This window comes from Lissotriton vulgaris, chromosome 6 (genome assembly GCF_964263255.1).
Source record: "Lissotriton vulgaris chromosome 6, aLisVul1.2, whole genome shotgun sequence".
NCBI lineage: Eukaryota > Metazoa > Chordata > Amphibia > Caudata > Salamandridae > Lissotriton > Lissotriton vulgaris.
In genome coordinates this window covers 899,581,480-899,604,218 of record NC_141694.1, presented here as the reverse complement: position 1 = coordinate 899,604,218, position 22,739 = coordinate 899,581,480, and the positions used below count along the sequence as shown (strand labels likewise).

The 22,739-nt window shown below is 46.8% G+C and overlaps 1 protein-coding gene across 1 annotated transcript in view; it reads left to right on the top strand.

Annotated features, from left to right (window-relative positions):
• LOC147708131 (two pore calcium channel protein 1-like) overlaps positions 1-22,739 on the top strand; it is a 531,957-nt gene that overhangs the window by 229,978 nt on the left and 279,240 nt on the right. Inside the window, exon 5 of the mRNA XM_086926891.1 lies at positions 12,301-12,417. Within this exon, the coding sequence (XP_086783017.1) occupies positions 12,301-12,417 (117 nt within the window). The remainder of the gene's footprint in view (positions 1-12,300; positions 12,418-22,739) is intronic.

Below are 22,739 nucleotides of genomic sequence, written 5' to 3'. Positions count from 1 at the left end.
CCGCAAGTATTTCCAAGCAGCACAGCTGCGTTATCTCGTAGAATGGAGTAGATGGGAGTCGGACAAACACTGGCTCTTCCAGGACCAGGCGGTGGCAGGCCGGCCCCTACAAGAGGTGCCATTTCTGCGCCGGACTCATCGCCAGCGAATTTATATGTCTCCTTTGTCACCAGGGTGCCCCTACAGGTATGGGCCGCCACCAACATCGTCCACAATCTTACCACATTCCCGTCGCCACTCACACCGCTGGTGGACAATCCGGACTTCACTCCGGGGATGGAAAAGTGGGCTTTCACCCACTGGCAAGCAGCCGGGTGTCGGGCCCTGTGTCGTGTGTACGGCCCAGAGGGGGTCATCCCTTTCCCGAGCTTCCGACAGGCCCACTCACTCCCAGAGTCCGAAAGACTCCGCTATATGCAGGTTCGCCATTGGGCATTACACCCACAGGTACGGGAAGCGGCAGATAGGCAACACCTCCCGTATGAGAGATGGCTCATGACACGCACGTCAGATCCCAAACTGATTACAGACCTCTATAAGGTACTGCAACCACCTTCTTCACACTTTTACAACCCGGGGAGGGAGCGTTGGTACCGGGAATTGGGCAGGACACTGAGCCATAAGGAATGGGAGCAGATATCATACAGGGCAAGACACTCAGCGTACCACATGGGACTCACTGAAACGCTGACTAAGGTTTCTACCTATTGGTACTACACCCCAGAACGATTACATGAAATGGACCATAGTAAGGACACCGCTTGTTGGAGGGGATGCGGGCACGTGGGCACTCTGACACACATTCTATGGGAATGTCCACTCCTGGACTCTTATTGGAAAGAAGTGCTAGATGAGATAGACTCCCATTTCGACACCGAACCACCACGCTTTCCAGCATACGTACTGTTGGGACTCCCAAACGGGCTAATGTATCCCCTTAGATCTCGCAGAGGCAGACCGGTAGCTATTGCAGTAGGCTCCGCAGTACAGAACATCTTAAACACTGGCGCACCGCTACGCTCCCCTCTATCACGGGCTGGCTCCATAGACTGTGGCATGTATTGGGCATGGAGAAACTATCGCTGACAGTAGCAGGGAATATAGAGCAATTTGACGATCTGTGGCAACCGTTCCAGTCTTTGCTGCTCACTGAATTCAGGGAACTTACCTGCCCCAAATACCTACGCCTCTTAAGGCTTACGACACCTGCAGACCCGGCCACTTGAGGGTAAGCTGGACTAGTTTCTTTCGCTGATGAGCGACCAGGGTAGACAGCAAGGGATAGGCCTGCGCACTGGACGAGGGGGGGTAAGGGAAGGGGATCCGGGAGTTGGGGCTTGGGGGGACCTTTTGGGGGGAGGGTTATTATTTTACTGCAACACTGCCTGTCCTTAAATGTCGCTGCGGACTGGTCTGCGTTTCAGATGTCTATTGGAGATACTAACACTGCGCGCACAGCCCTAGCCGCAGTGACTTGATGCCTTATACGCTCTGTATGTTTGTCTCCTTGTGTTACACCAATAAAATGCTTTAAACCTAAAAGGGGTCGACAGCTAATTTAGAGCAAATGCTAACATTGTGAACCGATGAGTGCAATATGTAGTTGCCCTTGATGTTTAGCAGATTTCTCAAATCCGGTCTGGCTTAGGCAGCTTCTGAATAGTTTAAATTTTCTCTCTGTTTTTTAAAAATATGTTACCCACTAACAATGCATCTTTTTTATCCGAAACATAAAAGGACATCGACTTTGGTGGATTTAATGTTCGAGAGTTTATAGAGGAGAATTCGAGTTATTGACCTAAATGAAAGGGATGTGTTTCTATGAAACGCTTGTGTGGCTGCTTTTTCACATTTCGAAAGCTGTCACCCGCATAATATTCTAACTTCCTATTTTACCCACACCACCCCCTGCATACTTGACACCCTTAGTTTCTTCTTCCCCAAGGCTTCTGCCTCCTCACGTACATAGTCTTCTTGCTTTTTGCCAACATCTCTTTACAATGGTGCTTCTCATTGTGTGTTTTTTTCTTATACACTATGATAAGACAAACAACGTTTTCACTGCTTCCTCAACCCCTTTTAGTCCTTTTTAGGCATCACTCCTTATTTCTTGTTCCTCTAATATTCCATTTTATGTCCTCCCTCTGCACACTGTGTCTATTCATCAACCCACTCTTTCCCCGTGCTTTCCCAATATCTTGGTGAAATCTCTATTCCTGACATCTCCACTGTTTCTGTTTTGAACTGCCTAGCTTACGTTGATGCTTTATGAAAAGTGTGTGGGGGGGGGGGGGTTAAATAGCAATTATTTTGATATTCTTTCACTACTGGGTTATTCCATTGCTGCGTTTCACATATAACTTCTCTCTCCCAGGCCTGTAAGGCAGCAATTTGTGCAGGGCCTGACTGGCCGTACCGGGCATAGTGTGTCCCTCGGAGGCTGGAACGGTGGGGGGTGGTTTTGCAGCAGTGGGGGCCGGTTTTGCAGCGGTGCTGCCATATCGACCCCCCAGTAACGAAAGCAGCAGTACTTCACACTTGCACACCCCCTGCCCTGCTCCCACTAACACCCAGCAAGGGTTGGCCCAGCAATGTTGCTAGGGCTGTTTGGAGTTTCCAGTCCAGCCCTTAATTTGTGCTTTGAATGTTCTACAAATAAATAATTAACTGATATCTGAGCTAAGGTGTTTTCAGATTAATTGTTGAATATGCGTTTAGTTGTTTTGTTTTTTGGGCTTCAGCGACAAGCAGGAGGGGCTGCTGAGATATGAAAGTGGTGAAACATAATTAGCCAGTCTGAATTTCTCAGAGCGAACAAGGCAAATAAGCCAGATTTCTTTCCAGTGCAAAAAGAACATTTGATGGACAGAATGCAGAACAATGTCATACATTCACCCCAGTACATAGATCTGGGCTTATATCCATTGTTTTTTTGCTCCCCATGCCATTCCAGTTCGAACCTAGCCATATGCAAATCAGTCTTGTCCCTGCTCCCTATGGGAACAGTCCAGCCTGAACTGCCAGGTCAGGTCCTCCCTGGACTGGAAACATGCATCCCGGGACTGGTTTCGGGGATTCACCCCCTCATCAGCCAGGCTAGCTTGACTTCATTGGCATGGATAGCATGGGATCCACCTCTGGGCATACCCATCCCACTCAGGGTGAGAAATGCAAAAATAACAATTGATGGACAGAATTCAGAACAATGTCCTACATTCACCCCAGTACAGAGATCTGGGCTTATATCCATTGTTTTATTTGCTCCCCATGCCATTCCAGTTTGAACCCAGCCTTATGCAAATCAGTCTTGACCCTGCTCCCTTTGGGAACAGTCCAGCCTGAACTGTCTGGTTAGGTACTCCCTGGACTGGAAACAACTGTCAATCACATTAGAGATAAGTGTACCAAACGTTATATGAATTATGACTCACATAATGCTTCGGATGAGCCTCAAAACACTGTTGGTCGGAGGTCCTACGCTCCTGGCAATCGGTGGTTAGCTTGGTGAGGCCTTCCAGTGCCAATCCACAGGGACACCTATGGTGTCTTGGGACAGAGAGCTGCAGCTTTTTGCAGGTAGCATTCTGGTGGGTAAGCAGTCTTGTTGCACATTTTGTGGATATTCAGTCAGGTGTTTTAAGACACTACTTTGATTTGGTGCTAGTAGTATATTCCTATGTATTTAATTGTGCCTGGCTTTGTAGATAAGAAGGTATTGGCATGTGTTTAGTCTGCCTTGGAGGTAGTGGAAGCACTCAGCAGGGGCGTAGCTTCAGCGGAAGTGTTTGAGGTGCTACACCCCCCTAATGTATTTGCTTATAAGTAGTTGGGTACAGGTTCTATCAATCGGATATTGTGAGATATCAGTCACATTTCAGTCCGAATTTTTACATATGCACAGACAAATGCACGCACAATCACTCACGCTCCAATTTAAAAGTCCTCAAAAATATTGGTTATTTTGCAAATATTGTGTTTTGTCTCTTAGTACTCATACCAATCGTGCATTCCTATTTGCTTGCACTGACCCTCACACCCCTCTGATGCACCCTGCTTGTACCATAATGTATTTGAACATTATATGCCTCCCCCCACCCCCCAATCTTACTGAGCAAGCAACAACCCTGGCACTCAGGGAACTCTGCGTACCTTTCCAATAATGCTTCCCCTCTTGAAACCATATGCTGTGCCAGCCCTCCCAACGATCGAACCTCTCTATGCACTATAGGAAGTGGGTTAAGAAGCCAACATTAATCTAGAGGCCTGATCCGCACCAGTTCCATGCTTGTGGGTTCGAAGTGAAATTATGTTTTTCGTTTTTTCCAGAAGCCCAGTTTCGATGGATGTGGCACTTTTTATGATTATGTTGTCCCTCCCACTAAACTCATTCACCACCTCCTTCCATGCAGCACAGGGCCAGGATGGAGTAGTCACAATCTTCCCATTTTCTCATGATCAGTTCTTGTGCCGTTCCTCCAGCTGGGAGTCGTCTTACATTCAGAGCAAGAAGAACCTATGTGTCCTCTCACTTTAGTTATGTCACCGCTTCATCAGCCCATCACTGTCAGTGGCAGCTGCAGCATCCATGTTGTCACTGAGGCATTGCTTTCCTTGTTGTTCATGAACCAGCGCTGCACTTTCAGATCATTTAATGAAGGGATTTTTTAATGTGATGATAGTAAGTTATAAGATATTGCTGTGTTTATTGCCTTATCAGAAATAAGTGGTTTGCATGCTTGTATTCGAAGTAGACATTGGAGTATTCATAACCCCATTTTAAGCAGCTGTTTAATAACCCATGTGGTTTAAATAGTTATTCATGTTCGCCTCATACACATTAAATCTTGTGGGTGTCAGAAAGCAGCTCTGCTTCAGACCAGAAGGGATGTTGAATTTTGAAGCACTACCGTATTTATTGATTTGGGGTTCGATTCCCGGCGTGGCAGGTTTCTGGACCAGGGTCAGCGGACTCGATAATTCTCTCGCCTCGGTGCCCACTCTGATCAGCGATCACACTCGGCAACTCTGGGCATTAGCTGGCCTCATCTTCACTAACGGCCCCACCAGACCGCCGGGGATGCCTGGTCTCACCCTGGAGATACCCATTAAGGGACCATCTCTCAGGGAAGCCAGGAAGGGTTTCGCAGCGGTCGAAGCGCCTTGGGACCCTACGGGTAAGTAGTGCGCTATATAAAATGCCTATACATACTTGTAGCCAGGTAAACATATGATATATTTTCAAAAGGTTAAACAGTTCGAATACCTTTTCCTTTAAGTTTATCCATGAGGATCGACCTATCTAGCCAATCGAAAGCTGCACTGTGGTCCACAAACAACTGTACAGGCTTCTACTTTTGGCACACAGGAGAGTCATAGTCCTCAGGTATAATGCAATAGCGTTGTCCTAGTGCATGCACTGTGTCAAAAACCAGTTTTAGTTCTGGGTATCAAGTCTCCTTTATCACTCCACTCTATCAGGTCGACAGCATTGACCTCGTAAGTCATTTGCTCTGTGTCACTGTGAATGGAATTAACCAGTAATTGCTAGATTCGCTAGCATCACTTCTCTTATGAATAAGGATGAAAACACAATTTTTCCATGAATGTAGTAACAGTCCTGTGCTTGAAAAGCATTCTAAAACCAGTAACAATTTAGATGTCACAATTTGGGTTTCAGGTGAATATATCTACTAGAATCCCTTTCGCAGAGCTATAGATACAACATTACAAAGATTGTCCTCTATTTTTAATCCAATGTAGCAAAAGTCAGCGAAAGAACCTAATTGAAACAGTATTATCATGTTCTGCCTACTTACCTGCCAATACAAAAAAGCAATTCTCTTAATACCATTTGGGGGTTATTATTCCTGAATCTGGCTTCTGGTTGAGGTGGTGAAACTCTACTCAACCAAGAACCACAATCCTTGTCAAGGTGAAATCACAATCAACCCTAAATTAACCTGTGCTTAACCCTCAGGTACATTGACACAGAGCAGTCAGGCTTAACTCCGAGGCAATGTTTAAAGTATTTTTGCCACCCTTCAAACAGTAATAAAAATGAAAACACTATACTAAAAGGATCTGACACCAGATTAAAAAAAAGAGTAATTTTTGATTAAAAAAACAGGACCAGACTAAAGAAAATCAGATCAGTAGAACCTGTGAAATGCAATTTTAAAGATTTAAGTGAAAATAGGGCCAAAAAGAACAAAGTACCAGCTGTTGATTTGCGGTTGCGCTGGACTGGGATAAAGTCACAAGTTCAGGGTGACAGTGATGGAGCGTGGGCCTGCTACAGGGGCCCAGTTGAGCCTGTTGAATAAGAGTAACTTAAATCCTGTTTGCAGTGCGTTGTGAGCCCTGGGGCGAGGATGAGTCACTCAGCCAAGGTGATGCGAGGTCCAGCTCAGAGATGCATCACGCTGCGTTGGTTCCAGAGAGCTGGTGGAATGTGCAGCGAGGTCCTGCTTCGTCACCAAAGGAGGCAGTGGACAAGGGAAGCTTGAGATGGAAGTCCTGCCTTGTCATCAAAGCTGCCTTGAACGAGAGGTTTGCGATGCAAGGGCCTGTCTCTGGATGTGTCACGCCGAGGCAGACCATTGGAACTGTGGGCTGCAAGGTCGATGTGAAGACCTTGCACTGTAAGAATCCTTGCAGCAGAAGCAATGGTTTGGATCTGCTCGGGGTTGCCCTGTGCAGCAGAGGAGTCATCGGTTCTTCTGGATTCACAGATGGGCTGCCAGATCACCTTCAGGCTCCCTTCTAAGGGTCCAGGACTGCAGTGGCACCACTTGGCACAGTAGAGTCCAGGTGCTGCTTACAAGAGACTAGCGCTTGGAGTCACTCTGGTGGTGTTGGTTACAGGTTGAAGGTTCAGTCCTCACCCAGGCAAAAGGGCACCAAGTCAGCACAGCAGGCATCAGTCCTTTAACACCTTGGCTGCTAGTGGTTTTCCACTCCTGTGCTGCATATGCAGGATCCCCATTGTTCATGACGAGCTCAGCTCATCATAAGCACACGACCAGTGTACTGCATGAAGAGCTGAGCTCGTCATGAGCAGCGAAGGGGTTAAGGCAGCAGTCTAGCAGAGTAGCAGTCCTTTCAGCAGCATAGCAGTCCTTCTTCCTGGAAGAGTCTTCAATGCAATAGTATCTTCATCTCGGTTGGCATAAATCACCTCCCTCTCATCCTAATTATTAAGAGTTTACATTTTCCAATTTACTCAAATCCTGGATAACTAGCAAGTTCAATTGCACTTGGACACGCCTAACCACTTGCAAGGAAATCATAAGGTTTGGAACCATTTTTGTAGTCCATATCTTCTTTGCCTCAGAGCAAACTACAGTAGGCAAAGTTGTCAACTTCCAACTATTCATGCTAGGGAAAATCCTCCCTCGCTGGCAAACCCGATACAGAGTGGAAATAACCCAAGCCTTGGTAAGGGCTGCTCGCCTTATCTCTTAAAACAATATATCTACTAGTCTTCCAAGGAAACATATAGACACACTGAAAAGGTGTAGCATCAGGCCCTGCCTGATTATGCCTGTCCCTCAGGAAAAGTGAAATTGGCACCTGCAACACCCCTCATCCTTTAAGCAAACATTACATTGTGGTTCACAGCAGACACAGTTTAAAGATAAACTCAATCAAAGTAAGTTTGGTTCATCCATACAAGATCCTGCCTCTGCCACCCCTTGGTATTGGGAATAGAGGGGCCCACCTTCCCATCTCTACAGGGGCAGCACAATGGACTTTTTATTTTGGGGGGATTCTGATGGACAGAATTCAGAACAATGTCCTACATTCACCCCAGTACAGAGATCTGGGCTTATATCCATTGTTTTATTTGCTCCCCATGCCATTCCAGTTTGAACCCAGCCTTATGCAAATCAGTCTTGACCCTGCTCCCTTTGGGAACAGTCCAGCCTGAACTGTCTGGTTAGGTACTCCCTGGACTGGAAACAACTGTCAATCACATTAGAGATAAGTGTACCAAACGTTATATGAATTATGACTCACATAATGCTTCGGATGAGCCTCAAAACACTGTTGGTCGGAGGTCCTACGCTCCTGGCAATCGGTGGTTAGCTTGGTGAGGCCTTCCAGTGCCAATCCACAGGGACACCTATGGTGTCTTGGGACAGAGAGCTGCAGCTTTTTGCAGGTAGCATTCTGGTGGGTAAGCAGTCTTGTTGCACATTTTGTGGATATTCAGTCAGGTGTTTTAAGACACTACTTTGATTTGGTGCTAGTAGTATATTCCTATGTATTTAATTGTGCCTGGCTTTGTAGATAAGAAGGTATTGGCATGTGTTTAGTCTGCCTTGGAGGTAGTGGAAGCACTCAGCAGGGGCGTAGCTTCAGCGGAAGTGTTTGAGGTGCTACACCCCCCTAATGTATTTGCTTATAAGTAGTTGGGTACAGGTTCTATCAATCGGATATTGTGAGATATCAGTCACATTTCAGTCCGAATTTTTACATATGCACAGACAAATGCACGCACAATCACTCACGCTCCAATTTAAAAGTCCTCAAAAATATTGGTTATTTTGCAAATATTGTGTTTTGTCTCTTAGTACTCATACCAATCGTGCATTCCTATTTGCTTGCACTGACCCTCACACCCCTCTGATGCACCCTGCTTGTACCATAATGTATTTGAACATTATATGCCTCCCCCCACCCCCCAATCTTACTGAGCAAGCAACAACCCTGGCACTCAGGGAACTCTGCGTACCTTTCCAATAATGCTTCCCCTCTTGAAACCATATGCTGTGCCAGCCCTCCCAACGATCGAACCTCTCTATGCACTATAGGAAGTGGGTTAAGAAGCCAACATTAATCTAGAGGCCTGATCCGCACCAGTTCCATGCTTGTGGGTTCGAAGTGAAATTATGTTTTTCGTTTTTTCCAGAAGCCCAGTTTCGATGGATGTGGCACTTTTTATGATTATGTTGTCCCTCCCACTAAACTCATTCACCACCTCCTTCCATGCAGCACAGGGCCAGGATGGAGTAGTCACAATCTTCCCATTTTCTCATGATCAGTTCTTGTGCCGTTCCTCCAGCTGGGAGTCGTCTTACATTCAGAGCAAGAAGAACCTATGTGTCCTCTCACTTTAGTTATGTCACCGCTTCATCAGCCCATCACTGTCAGTGGCAGCTGCAGCATCCATGTTGTCACTGAGGCATTGCTTTCCTTGTTGTTCATGAACCAGCGCTGCACTTTCAGATCATTTAATGAAGGGATTTTTTAATGTGATGATAGTAAGTTATAAGATATTGCTGTGTTTATTGCCTTATCAGAAATAAGTGGTTTGCATGCTTGTATTCGAAGTAGACATTGGAGTATTCATAACCCCATTTTAAGCAGCTGTTTAATAACCCATGTGGTTTAAATAGTTATTCATGTTCGCCTCATACACATTAAATCTTGTGGGTGTCAGAAAGCAGCTCTGCTTCAGACCAGAAGGGATGTTGAATTTTGAAGCACTACCGTATTTATTGATTTGTACTTGTAGCCAGGTAAACATATGATATATTTTCAAAAGGTTAAACAGTTCGAATACCTTTTCCTTTAAGTTTATCCATGAGGATCGACCTATCTAGCCAATCGAAAGCTGCACTGTGGTCCACAAACAACTGTACAGGCTTCTACTTTTGGCACACAGGAGAGTCATAGTCCTCAGGTATAATGCAATAGCGTTGTCCTAGTGCATGCACTGTGTCAAAAACCAGTTTTAGTTCTGGGTATCAAGTCTCCTTTATCACTCCACTCTATCAGGTCGACAGCATTGACCTCGTAAGTCATTTGCTCTGTGTCACTGTGAATGGAATTAACCAGTAATTGCTAGATTCGCTAGCATCACTTCTCTTATGAATAAGGATGAAAACACAATTTTTCCATGAATGTAGTAACAGTCCTGTGCTTGAAAAGCATTCTAAAACCAGTAACAATTTAGATGTCACAATTTGGGTTTCAGGTGAATATATCTACTAGAATCCCTTTCGCAGAGCTATAGATACAACATTACAAAGATTGTCCTCTATTTTTAATCCAATGTAGCAAAAGTCAGCGAAAGAACCTAATTGAAACAGTATTATCATGTTCTGCCTACTTACCTGCCAATACAAAAAAGCAATTCTCTTAATACCATTTGGGGGTTATTATTCCTGAATCTGGCTTCTGGTTGAGGTGGTGAAACTCTACTCAACCAAGAACCACAATCCTTGTCAAGGTGAAATCACAATCAACCCTAAATTAACCTGTGCTTAACCCTCAGGTACATTGACACAGAGCAGTCAGGCTTAACTCCGAGGCAATGTTTAAAGTATTTTTGCCACCCTTCAAACAGTAATAAAAATGAAAACACTATACTAAAAGGATCTGACACCAGATTAAAAAAAAGAGTAATTTTTGATTAAAAAAACAGGACCAGACTAAAGAAAATCAGATCAGTAGAACCTGTGAAATGCAATTTTAAAGATTTAAGTGAAAATAGGGCCAAAAAGAACAAAGTACCAGCTGTTGATTTGCGGTTGCGCTGGACTGGGATAAAGTCACAAGTTCAGGGTGACAGTGATGGAGCGTGGGCCTGCTACAGGGGCCCAGTTGAGCCTGTTGAATAAGAGTAACTTAAATCCTGTTTGCAGTGCGTTGTGAGCCCTGGGGCGAGGATGAGTCACTCAGCCAAGGTGATGCGAGGTCCAGCTCAGAGATGCATCACGCTGCGTTGGTTCCAGAGAGCTGGTGGAATGTGCAGCGAGGTCCTGCTTCGTCACCAAAGGAGGCAGTGGACAAGGGAAGCTTGAGATGGAAGTCCTGCCTTGTCATCAAAGCTGCCTTGAACGAGAGGTTTGCGATGCAAGGGCCTGTCTCTGGATGTGTCACGCCGAGGCAGACCATTGGAACTGTGGGCTGCAAGGTCGATGTGAAGACCTTGCACTGTAAGAATCCTTGCAGCAGAAGCAATGGTTTGGATCTGCTCGGGGTTGCCCTGTGCAGCAGAGGAGTCATCGGTTCTTCTGGATTCACAGATGGGCTGCCAGATCACCTTCAGGCTCCCTTCTAAGGGTCCAGGACTGCAGTGGCACCACTTGGCACAGTAGAGTCCAGGTGCTGCTTACAAGAGACTAGCGCTTGGAGTCACTCTGGTGGTGTTGGTTACAGGTTGAAGGTTCAGTCCTCACCCAGGCAAAAGGGCACCAAGTCAGCACAGCAGGCATCAGTCCTTTAACACCTTGGCTGCTAGTGGTTTTCCACTCCTGTGCTGCATATGCAGGATCCCCATTGTTCATGACGAGCTCAGCTCATCATAAGCACACGACCAGTGTACTGCATGAAGAGCTGAGCTCGTCATGAGCAGCGAAGGGGTTAAGGCAGCAGTCTAGCAGAGTAGCAGTCCTTTCAGCAGCATAGCAGTCCTTCTTCCTGGAAGAGTCTTCAATGCAATAGTATCTTCATCTCGGTTGGCATAAATCACCTCCCTCTCATCCTAATTATTAAGAGTTTACATTTTCCAATTTACTCAAATCCTGGATAACTAGCAAGTTCAATTGCACTTGGACACGCCTAACCACTTGCAAGGAAATCATAAGGTTTGGAACCATTTTTGTAGTCCATATCTTCTTTGCCTCAGAGCAAACTACAGTAGGCAAAGTTGTCAACTTCCAACTATTCATGCTAGGGAAAATCCTCCCTCGCTGGCAAACCCGATACAGAGTGGAAATAACCCAAGCCTTGGTAAGGGCTGCTCGCCTTATCTCTTAAAACAATATATCTACTAGTCTTCCAAGGAAACATATAGACACACTGAAAAGGTGTAGCATCAGGCCCTGCCTGATTATGCCTGTCCCTCAGGAAAAGTGAAATTGGCACCTGCAACACCCCTCATCCTTTAAGCAAACATTACATTGTGGTTCACAGCAGACACAGTTTAAAGATAAACTCAATCAAAGTAAGTTTGGTTCATCCATACAAGATCCTGCCTCTGCCACCCCTTGGTATTGGGAATAGAGGGGCCCACCTTCCCATCTCTACAGGGGCAGCACAATGGACTTTTTATTTTGGGGGGATTCTGGTGACATATAACAGGCTACCGAGAAGTGAATTTTGGAGCAAGTAGTTTTAAAAGAAACAATGGCTATTTAAAGGCAAATTTGAACATTTGTGGTGCCCAATCCGTTTTGCAAATGCTGTAGAGCTAGGAGTGCAAACATTATATGCTTGGTTTGGTATGATATAACAGTAAAATGTCATTTATTGACCATAAGTCTGTTTTTATCTCTGATTATTTTATAGTTGAATTTGATTGATCTGATTATCTACGGGGCCCTCATAGTTGCTGAAGTGAATAGTGTTCGGTGGTCTAGAGTGCTGAGGCCCATCTTCCTCATCAACTTTGCTGAAACTCGCCAGGTAAGGGTTTTTAGATTTCATTAATTCCTGAATTTACAGGTGCTGATTGACACACACACCTTTTTTCCTGGCAAAGATATCAGTAAGTCAATAGTCCGGAATGAACAGTTGTCCTGAAAACGGACTCGCATATATTTGTGAGTCTCCCCAGGAGAGCTATGATGATGTGGGAACACTCTCTGGTGGATGTGGGTTCTTTACTCCCACCCCAAAGAGTTAGTTGGAGAATGTGGCTTCTGTTTACATTTTTAAAGCATTCGGTTGAAGGATATGCCTCTAACGAGCTGTGTGCCACTTTTTAATACTTACGCTCCTCCCTCCCACTAAAGACATAGGAAAGACACATTCTAAGGACAATAAATGGTAGATCATTGTCTTTATTTTATGTCAACAGGGAGCTGCACCTTTTGGGTCACGGGCAGTCCTTTCAAATCAAATCCAATCAAACAAATGTGTATAGCGCGCTACTCACCCGGTAGGGTCTCAAGGTACTGGGAGGAGGGGGGAGTCGCTACTGCTCGAACAGCCAGGTCTTGAGTTGTTTCCTGAAGGAGAGTTGGTCCTGGGTCAGCCGTAGGTGGGTGGGGAGGGAGTTCCATGTCTTGGCCGCCAGGTAGGAGAAGGATCTTCCGGCGGTGGCTTTGCGGATTCATGGGATGGTGGCGAGGGCGAGGCTGGCGGATCGGCGCTGGCGGGTGGGTGTGTAGAATGTGAGGCGGCTGTTGAGGTATTTGGGGCCCATGTCGTGGGGAGCCTTGTGTGCGTGGGTGAGGAGTCTGAACGTGATCGTCTTGCTGACGGGGAGCCAGTGCAGGTCTTTCAGATGGGCAGAGATGTGGCTGTCCAGGATGAGTCATGCCGAAGCGTTCTGTATGCGCTGGAGTCTTTTCTGGTGTTTGGCAAGGGTTCCAGCGTAAAGGGGGATCCCGTAGTCCAGTTGGCTGGTGACGAGGGCCTGGGTGATCATCTTCTTGGTTTCGGTAGGGATCCACCAGAAGATCTTTCGGAGCATGCGCAGGGTGTTGAAACAGGTTGATGAGACGGCGTTGACTTGCTTGGTCATCGTGAGGGAGGAGTCCAGGATGAAGCCCAGTTTGCGTGCATGGTCCGTTGGCTTGGGGGCGGTGCCCAGGGCAGGGCGCCACCAGGAGTCCTCCCAGGCAGAGGAGGATGGTCCCAGGATGAGGACTTCCGTCTTGTCTGAGTTCAGTTTCAGATGGCTGAGCTTCATCCATTCAGCGACGTCTTTCATTCCTTCCTCGAGGCTGGCTCTGACGGTGGCAGGGTCGTTGGTGAGGGAGAGGATCAGCTGGGTGTCGACAGCGTAGGAGATGATGTTAATGTTGTGTTGGCATGGGATGGCTGCGAGGGGGCTCATGTAGACGTTGAAGAGGGTGGGGCTGAGCGAGGATCCTTGTGGAACGGCGCAGATGACTTCGGTGGCCGCAGATCGGAACCAGGGAGGCGGACTCTCTGGGTTCTACCGGCGAGGAACGAGATGATCCACTCCAAGGCCGTTCCTTGGATTCCAGTGTTACTGAGGTGCTGTATCAGGGTGCGGTGGCATACGGTGTCGAAGGCTGCTGAGAGGTCCAGGAGGATGAGGGCAGCTGTTTCCCCGTTGTCGAGCAGGGACCTGATGTCGTCTTTAGCTATAATGAGGGCGGTCTCGGTGCTGTGGTTTGCTCGGAAACTGGACTGCGAGGGGTCGAGGGATCCGTTTGTCTCGAGGAAAGCGGAAAGTTGTTTGTTAACTGTCTTCTCGATGACTTTGACAGGAAAAGGGAGGAGCGAGATGGGGCAGAAGTTCTTGAGGTCCGGTGGGGTCTGCGGTGGGTTTCTTCAGGAGGGCGCTGAGCTCGGCATGTTTCCAGTTCTCCGGGAAGGTGGCGAATGCGAAGGAGCTGTTAATGATGTCTCTGAGTTTGGGTGCGATGATGGAGTCAGCTTTGTTAAAGATGTGTTGTTGACAGGGGTCGGTTGGGGAGCCGGAGTGGATGGTGTTCATCGTGCGGGTGGTGTCTTCGGTGCTGACCGAGGTCCAGGTGCAGAGGATGGTGGTGGGGGGGCGCTGGTTCGGTGGTTGGGTGCGTGGTCTGTGCGCCGAAGCTGTTGTGTATGTCGGCGATCTTGCGGTGAAAGAACAAGGCGAGTGAGTCGCAGAGGTCTTGCGAGGGTGTGATGTCGTTGTTTCAGGCTGGGGTTGGAGAGCTCTTTAACGATGCTGAAGAGTTCCTTGCTGTTGTGGGTGTTGTTGTCCAGTCGTTCTTTGAATGTTGTCCTTTTGGTGGTGCGGATCAGCTGGTGGTGTTTGCGGGTGGCGTTCTTGAGGGCTGTCATGTTTTCTGTTGTTTTGTCGTGGCGCCAGGCTTTCTCGAGGGTGAGGCAGGTTTTCTTGGAGTTTTTGAGGTCGTTGGTGAACCACGAGGCTTTCTTGCTGCCGGGTCTGCTGGGAGGGTTCTTCAGTGGTGCGAGGTCAGTGGCGCGGTTGGTGAGCCACTGTGTGAGGTTGCGGGCTGCTTCGTTGGGGTCCGTCGTGTTGGTGGGAGGGTTCTGGCTGAGGGAGGTGGTGAGCTGGTCGGCGGTGATCTTGCTCCAGCGGGGAACCTGTTGCGGGTGGTGGTGGGTCGTGGTTTTCCTGAAGTTGAAGTGGACGCAGCTGTTATCTGTCCAGTGTAGTCCGGTGGAGTGGCTGAAGGAGATGTGCTTGCTGGAGGAGAAGATGGGGTCAAGCGTGTGGCCGGCGTAGTGGGTGGGGGTGTTCACCAGTTGCTTGAGTCCGAGGTTGGCGAGGTTGTCCAGCAGGGCGGCGGTGTTGCTGTCATTGTTGTTCTCCAGGTGGAAGTTGAGGTCCCCTAGGAGGATGTAGTCTGAGGAGGTTAGGGCGTGCGGGCTGACGAAGTCTGCGATGGCTTCGCTGAATTGTGTGCGCGGTCCTGGGGGTCTGTAGATGAGGGTGCCTCTGAGGGTGGTCTTGGGGTCAGTGTGTATCTGGAAGTGAAGGTGCTCGGCGGCAGGGAGGGTGTCGTCGGAGTTGGTCGTGATTCGGATGGTGTTTCTGTGGACGATGGTGACGCCTCCTCCGGTTTGGTTGACGCGGTCCCTCCGGGTGATCTTGTAGCCATCCGGGAAGGCTATGGCGATGTCTGGGGCTGAGGAGGCGTTCATCCAGGTTTCTGTGAGGAAGGCGACATCTGGTGATGTTGTGTCGAGGAGGTGCCAGAGTTTGACGGCGTGCCTGTGGACGGAGCGGGTGTTGAGCAGGATGCACTTGAGGTGATTGTTACTGGTGCTTGTCTTGGCAAGTGCGGTGCAGGTTCGGAGGCAGGTGAATTTGCAGGTTGGCAGGTGAAGGGTCCGTGGGTGCGTTTCGGGGTGGCTCGGTAGCAGGCAGGGTTCTGGCCAGCATTGAGTGCGTGTAGGGTGGCGGCGTCGTAAGTCTGTTGTGTGGGCTGGCATCGTCGAGGGCCAGGGGTCCTGGCGCTGGGCGCGGTCCAGGCGCGGACGGACGTAGACGGGCTTGCCTTTGGCGCGCCTTCGGCACACAATCGGCGCCCGCTGCGCGTGAATGCTGCGCGTACGCGTGGACTCCACCATGAATGGCGGAGTGGGAGGGAGGAGCAGCTGGGAGGCGGAAGCGGTGTGGCGAGTGGGGCAGCGGGGGGCGGAGCCGCAGGGACGCGGCGGGAAGGAGGACCGGGGGCAGCGGGGGGGGGTCCCAGAAGGACGGGCACGATCACGGGGGCACACATGCACAGAGGAAGAAAACGGCAACAATCACGGGGGCACACGGGCACAGAGGAAGAAAACGGCAACAATCACGGGGGCACATGGGCACTGAGGAAGAAAACTGCAACAATCACGGGGGCACACGGGCACAGAGGAAGAAAACTGCAACAATCACGGGGGCACATGGGCAAAGAGGAAGAAAACGGCCACAATCACGGGGGCACACGGGCACAGAGGAAAAAAACGGCAACAGCAGGGCACGGGGGAGCCTGGGACAGAGGCACAAGAGCGGCAGGCCCAGGAGAGCTTACCGGGCGTCAGCAGCAGCGAGGGCACAGGCAGGCAGCTGCACAGGAGGATCGTGCGGCGGCTGGGGGGGGCGACCTACATGCTGGCAGGGTCAGAGGTCGCCTTTCAGCAGCATAGCAATCCTTCTTCTTGGATGACTCTTCCACTTGTCCAGAAGTGTACTGAAGGGCTGGTGTCTGTGGTCCAATATTTATACCTGATGTTTCCTTTGAAGTATGAGATGCTTCTAGCGGTTTCCCTTTGATGTGCTGGTGCATTCAGGCACACTTACACCTAAGAGCGCTGGGACTTACAACATAAACTCTTAGTCAGGTTGTTAAAGATTTTTCCACATTGCTCGTATGGACCTTTGTTAGCTGACGTGAAGCATTGAAAGGGAACAGACATCAACAATACTTTTCTAACATGTTAAGCCAATGTGACTCCACATTAGGACCAGGATTTGTTGAACATGGTTAAAGGGTTTTATTTGGATTACCAATCAATCCAGTATATATGCAAACGAAAAGTAAGTTCACTAAGTATAGCAATAAAATAGGTAAGCTGACATATCTTAGTAAATTGAGGCACAGCAGGATGAGATATAGATTGTGATAGCCACAATAATTTTGAGACAAATTAAAGTGAACAGATGTTCCATAAAAAACTTCCCTTCTCTCTTCTAAACATAAGTCAATATCGGGTCATCAATCAAGAGTCTCTAATTCGGGAACAAAGATGGTGTCAGCATGATCCGACTTCAGTAGAAGATTGTTTCTCCAGATTCACTGCCATATTTTTCCTCACGTTTTCCCTTTAGGCCTCTCTATCAGCAATCTAATACACACATTAAGCCTTTCTCTAACTGACAAAATAATAACAGTCAAGAAAAAGGAAAACCTGCTGGCAAGCCAGTATGCATTTCAACTGAGGCTTATAGTCAGGCTAACTTTAATAAAGCATTTAATATGCACTTCAAATATATGGTTATGCATGTAGTTTTATTTATACATTTATTTATACATTTTGTAAAGCGCTTGGTTACACTAGCAAGTGTGTCCCCGCGCTGGTAGCTTAGCATCCGCTTCAACTTGTGTCCAGGCATGAGTGGGGGGTTGTCTTCGTTCGTGCCCTATTCTTTGGGGAACAGAACCGTTTTGAGTTCTTTCCGGAAGATGAGCTCTGATGTTTCCAGTCGCAGCCTCTTTGGCAGCTTGTTCCACTGCGTGGCAGTCAGAACTCTAAAAGATCGTCCACCCATTCTCACTCTTTTAAACTTTGGGACCTGAACCTGCCCAGTGCCACAAGATCTTAACTGGCGGGTGGGCTTGTACCGATTAAGGAGGCTATGCAAGTACCTAGGACCTTTTCCACGGAGGATGCGGTGCCCTACACAAAGGGCCTTGAAGGTCACCCGCTCCCTAATCGGGAGCCAGTGTAGGGTCCTCAGTGCTTTTTTTGCTGACGCTCTTCTGGGTAGCTGTAGGATCAGGCGAGCAGCTGCATTTTGTATGCATTGTAGTCTCTGGAAGCATTTTGTTCTGGCCCCTAGGTATAGGACATTTCCATAGTCCAGTCTGCATGTTATCAAGGCATGGACCAGGGTTTGTCTTACCGGCACAGGCATAAGATCCAGTGTTTTCCTTAGGACCCGTAACATGCCAAAACAAATGCCCGCCACCTGTTTGGTCTGGTGGTCGAAAGATATGTTTTTATCTAGCCAGATTCCTAAGTTCTTCACTGGATTGCTGGGTGTGGGCAATACGCCCAGCTAATCCGGCCACCAGGCCGAGGTCCATACTGATGGTGACTTGCCTACAATCAACACCTCCGTCTTGTTTCCGTTGGAGGCAATTGTCAGCCATCCACTTGGCGAGCTCCTGCATACAGAGCGAGAAGTTGGCAGCACATTGCTCCTCTGGTTGCGTCAGGGTTGCATCATTTGCGTGTCGTCTGCATACGACACTATCTCAACACCAAATCTGTCCGTGATCTCTCCTAGGGGGTTAAAGAAGAATAAATGTAAAACGTGAGTAAAAGATTACTTGTTTACATATGCAAATGTAGCTTGAAGCCTAAAATGTAAATAAGGAATACATGTGATCATCTTTTGACTGAACATTAGCTTCACACACATTAATAAATTTAAGGCGGACATAATCAACTTATAAATCTTATCAGATGAGACCAGATCAAAACCCAGATGTTTTTCAACATTTTTCATCTAAAGTTTTCCAGTCATTTAATTTCATTATATAATAACTGCACTGACTCCCCTCTAGTTCCACATATTTTCTCTTTCTTCTTATTCCCCTCCTTTCCTGCACCTCTCTTTTTGCTTTCATACAAAAAGTGAAAACCCTGCATCACAGAGTGTGCCACCCTCCTAAGTAACCCTTCAAAAAACTCACAATTGCTAGACAAATTTCAGAGAATTATGATTGCCATACCAGAGGAGAATAACATTTTCAAGTTAAGCATCCAGACAATTGCAGAAGACGCAGTGCTTGATTTGTGAAAGAAGATGTGCTGGTGCCCAGAGCTCTGCTCAGCTGCCCACGGCTGCTGCTATTAAATGTCAGCGCGCCGAATTCCAAGGCTCCATAGTCTTTGATCCACATCATGCCTCTCTAATCCACTACCAGACATTCCCTGACAGTTTATCTCTCTCTTGCGGGTTCTATCTTTCTCTTGTGGTTAAGCATTTGTTTTCTTCTTCTTTTCCCTTGGTGTGTTTTTCCCTTTCCTGCTCTCCATAAATAGCCGATGAGGTAAAGAAAGGGCCAGTCCCCAAAAATTAGTGTCTGTGTGGCGCACCGGCTCAAAGTAAACACTGCAGGTGAGATTAGTAACTATGAAAGAAGAAATGATAAGGTGCAATATTATATTTTGCATGCAGCTGGAGAGCCTTTAGCAGTGACACAAAACAAAATCCCTGATGATGCAAAGGACCTCATTCATTGCTTCTCATTTTACTTATTCAGCATGCTTTTCCTGCCAAGCTTCTGGATTGATGTGATAGACACCATTCTAGGAAGAGGTCCTTTGATCACAACAAGCATCCTATATAAGTGAGCCAAAAGAAGCAGAACAACATAATTTGATTCACCAGTCCTAGATCCCCTGTTGGGGGTAACAGTACCCTCTTTCATGTTCCATGACAGGTTCCATGATGCTGCCAAGAGTGTCTCACAACTTTCTATATTTTATACTGTATTTTTGCTTCAAGATGGCTGACACCATTTACATCTTTCCATGTGAACCAGCATTGGATTTGGAGTCTTATTTGTGTCTTGTCAGACTGTCCTGCTTGTCACTGTCTGGGATCTCCTACTAGTTATAAACATGAAGGGAACCTGTTCATCTGGTCCACTATTGTACTGCTACCATACAACCTGCAAAAGTATCCTAGGGCGTTACTTAGAGTTTACAGGCCCGGTACATTGACCAAACAATCTCCAGATGACTCATCTGCAGTATTTAGTGTGCCATTGATATCAATTCACTGTTAATACAGTGAATAAGGAAGATATGCTACTTTTTTTAAAGATGGTTCGCATTCACCCATCTCTTAAGAAATTCCTTAGACTTATTCACATTCACCAAACAAACCCTTCCGGTTGTCAACCTTGCAGAATATGTTTTTCTGTACTAAGATTTTGACCAAAGCTATTTTGAGGAATGGGCATAGTGGGTGAATGCCCAGGGCCCCTCCTTCCTGGTGGCCCCCTGGGAATATGATAAGATGTGCTTAAAATGTATGCATTTTTAATTGGACACCTGGGCCAGCTCAACCTTCATGCTCTCAGGCAATTGGTATTCTCTCGCTCCCTACTTCACATCACATCTTCATTCTTTATCCCTCTATAATTACTTCCCCCTCTGTATCTCTACACTTTTCTATCTCCATTCTCTCTATTTCTCTATGTCTCTCAAACTACCTCCCTTTACCTTCGCTACCTCTCTTACAATATCCCCTTTCTAACTCTCTGTGCCTACCTCTTTGTCACAGCCTCTCCTTTTCCTTCTTTGTCCATCTCAACTCTTTACCACACACCTCTCTGTACCTCTGTTCTAGTCTATCTCACCTCTCTGTAACCTTCCTTCACATACACAACCACTCTCTCAAATGTTTATCTCTTTACTTCAGCTCACAGTATCTCCCTTTTCACTCCTCACATCTCTTTGGCTCAACTCTCTTCCTCACATTTCACCTCTCTCTCAGTACCTCTCCCACCTCTACCCCATCCCCTCTCTTTCTTTACCTACCCTTGCCAAACACCTCACCATTCACTCAATGTCTCTGCTCTTTCTTTCAACACTTTCCCCTCTAATTCATCTCTCTTACTACCTTACTCCTTTCTAACTTCCTCTTTGTTTGCATCTCTCTCTCTCTCCCATCTCTTGCTGCACCGCCTTTATTTTAGCTCACCCTCTCCACCTCTCCTTTCTCTAACCTCTAGCTCAATCTACCTCACTCTTCTTTGCCCTACATCTGTTTCAACCTTACCTCTCTCTCTCTGCTTCAACACTCTCTCTATACTTCATCTCTTTTCTTTCTATAACTCTTCTCTTTCTACCCATCAAACCTCTCACTATCTCTTCCTTTCTCTCTCTCACCCACCAATATATTTACCTCACCTTTCTTCTATGCCTCGTCACATTATGCCTTTCTCTCTATCCCCCCACTGTCTCTAGCTTGCATCCATTTTTACTTCTCTTAATGCATCACCTCTGTCCAGCTCACCGCTTTCTACCTCACCTTTCTGCTCAACCTTTCCCTTTGACAAAACCCACCCCTCTCCCTTTCTCTGCTTTTCTCCCAATCTTTAGCTTTCTCTACTGCGCTCTAAAACTTTATCCATCACTGTAATTCTCTTAATCTACCTCTCCTTCTTTTGATCACTCAGTATCTTTCCTTCTACCTCAACTTTCTTTCTGTACTTCACGTCTTTCTCAGCCTCACCTATATCTCTGCTTCATTTCTACCTTATTCTGCCTCTTTTTCAACTCTTTCACTATTCTTTTCTCTTTACCTCTCTGTCCTTCTCACCAAACAATCTCCAATTTCTCTTACTTAACAGAGTCAAAGGTCACTGTCGAGCCTGGGAGATATACATAAAGAAAATATGGATATATTAGGAAAAAAGTATTAAGGGGAAAATAATCACATTTCACCCAATGGGATTGTGAATATGCTCAGAGCAGCTCTTTGATTTTCACAGTTGCACTGAGAACTGTAGTTGGGAACAGCACATATATTTGTCATTGTGAATATCTCACAGTTATATCTAAATTTTTAAGAGCTGTGGGGATATGCCTTATTTTAATATTCTGCATTAGTTCACTAAACATCACTCAACGAATTCAAACTTATTGTGTAATTTCTGCCATGGGACATCATGTTCCATATATTATTGATAGAAGGCAAAAATATTCTAGATCCACGATCAAAAAATAGCTTTCCAATGCTCGTACAAACTTTCTTTTGCAACTATTTTGCAGGCAGATGCAGGGCATCTTGAAATATTTTTGCATGCTCCCATGTGTGGAAATTGCACATATAATTGAATCTGTTTTGTCATTACAAGGCTTTGCTAAATTTGGTTATTAAATTCAAAGTTGTTTTGACTGGAGGATACAAGTTGGAGATACTAAGCATATAGTGTCCCTCTACATGGATTATGCCTTGATCTATCTGCGGAACCTGATTGTTAGAAATGGGATTTTTGGCAGGCTAGGGCATGTGCCAAAGCCAGGCAGAAACCACCACTCTAGTTAAGATAAGAAGGTTACACTCCCAAAAAAAACCCTGCTCACCCCCTTGGTAGCTTGGCACGAGCAGTCTGGCTTATCGAAGAGGCAGTGTGTAAAGCATTTGCACATAACCAACAGTAATACAGTGTAAGCACTATAAAAGGACACCACACCAGTTTAGAAAAATATCCAATATTGTTATATACTTAAGACAAGACCAAAAACGATAGAAATCCACAACACAGTACTCCAAAATCTTCTTTTATCAAAATATGTTTTAAAAATAGTTCCTTGATGTCGTTAGCTCCATCCGGGGCTATCCAAACAAATACCAATAGTTCTGGCTGACCGCAGCGTCGCTGGCCAGCTACGGTCTTGGGAAGACCCGCAAACAGTACATTTCAGAAATGCAGGGCGTCAGCAACCTCTCGTGCAGCTTCCGAAAGCACGGCGTCCACAGGCGTCGGTGCTGGAGGTCGGTACAGGAGTCGTTGGACCCTCGAAGTCACACGCGTTGCAGGTTGATCTCCTCTCTGTTGGAGTCAGGA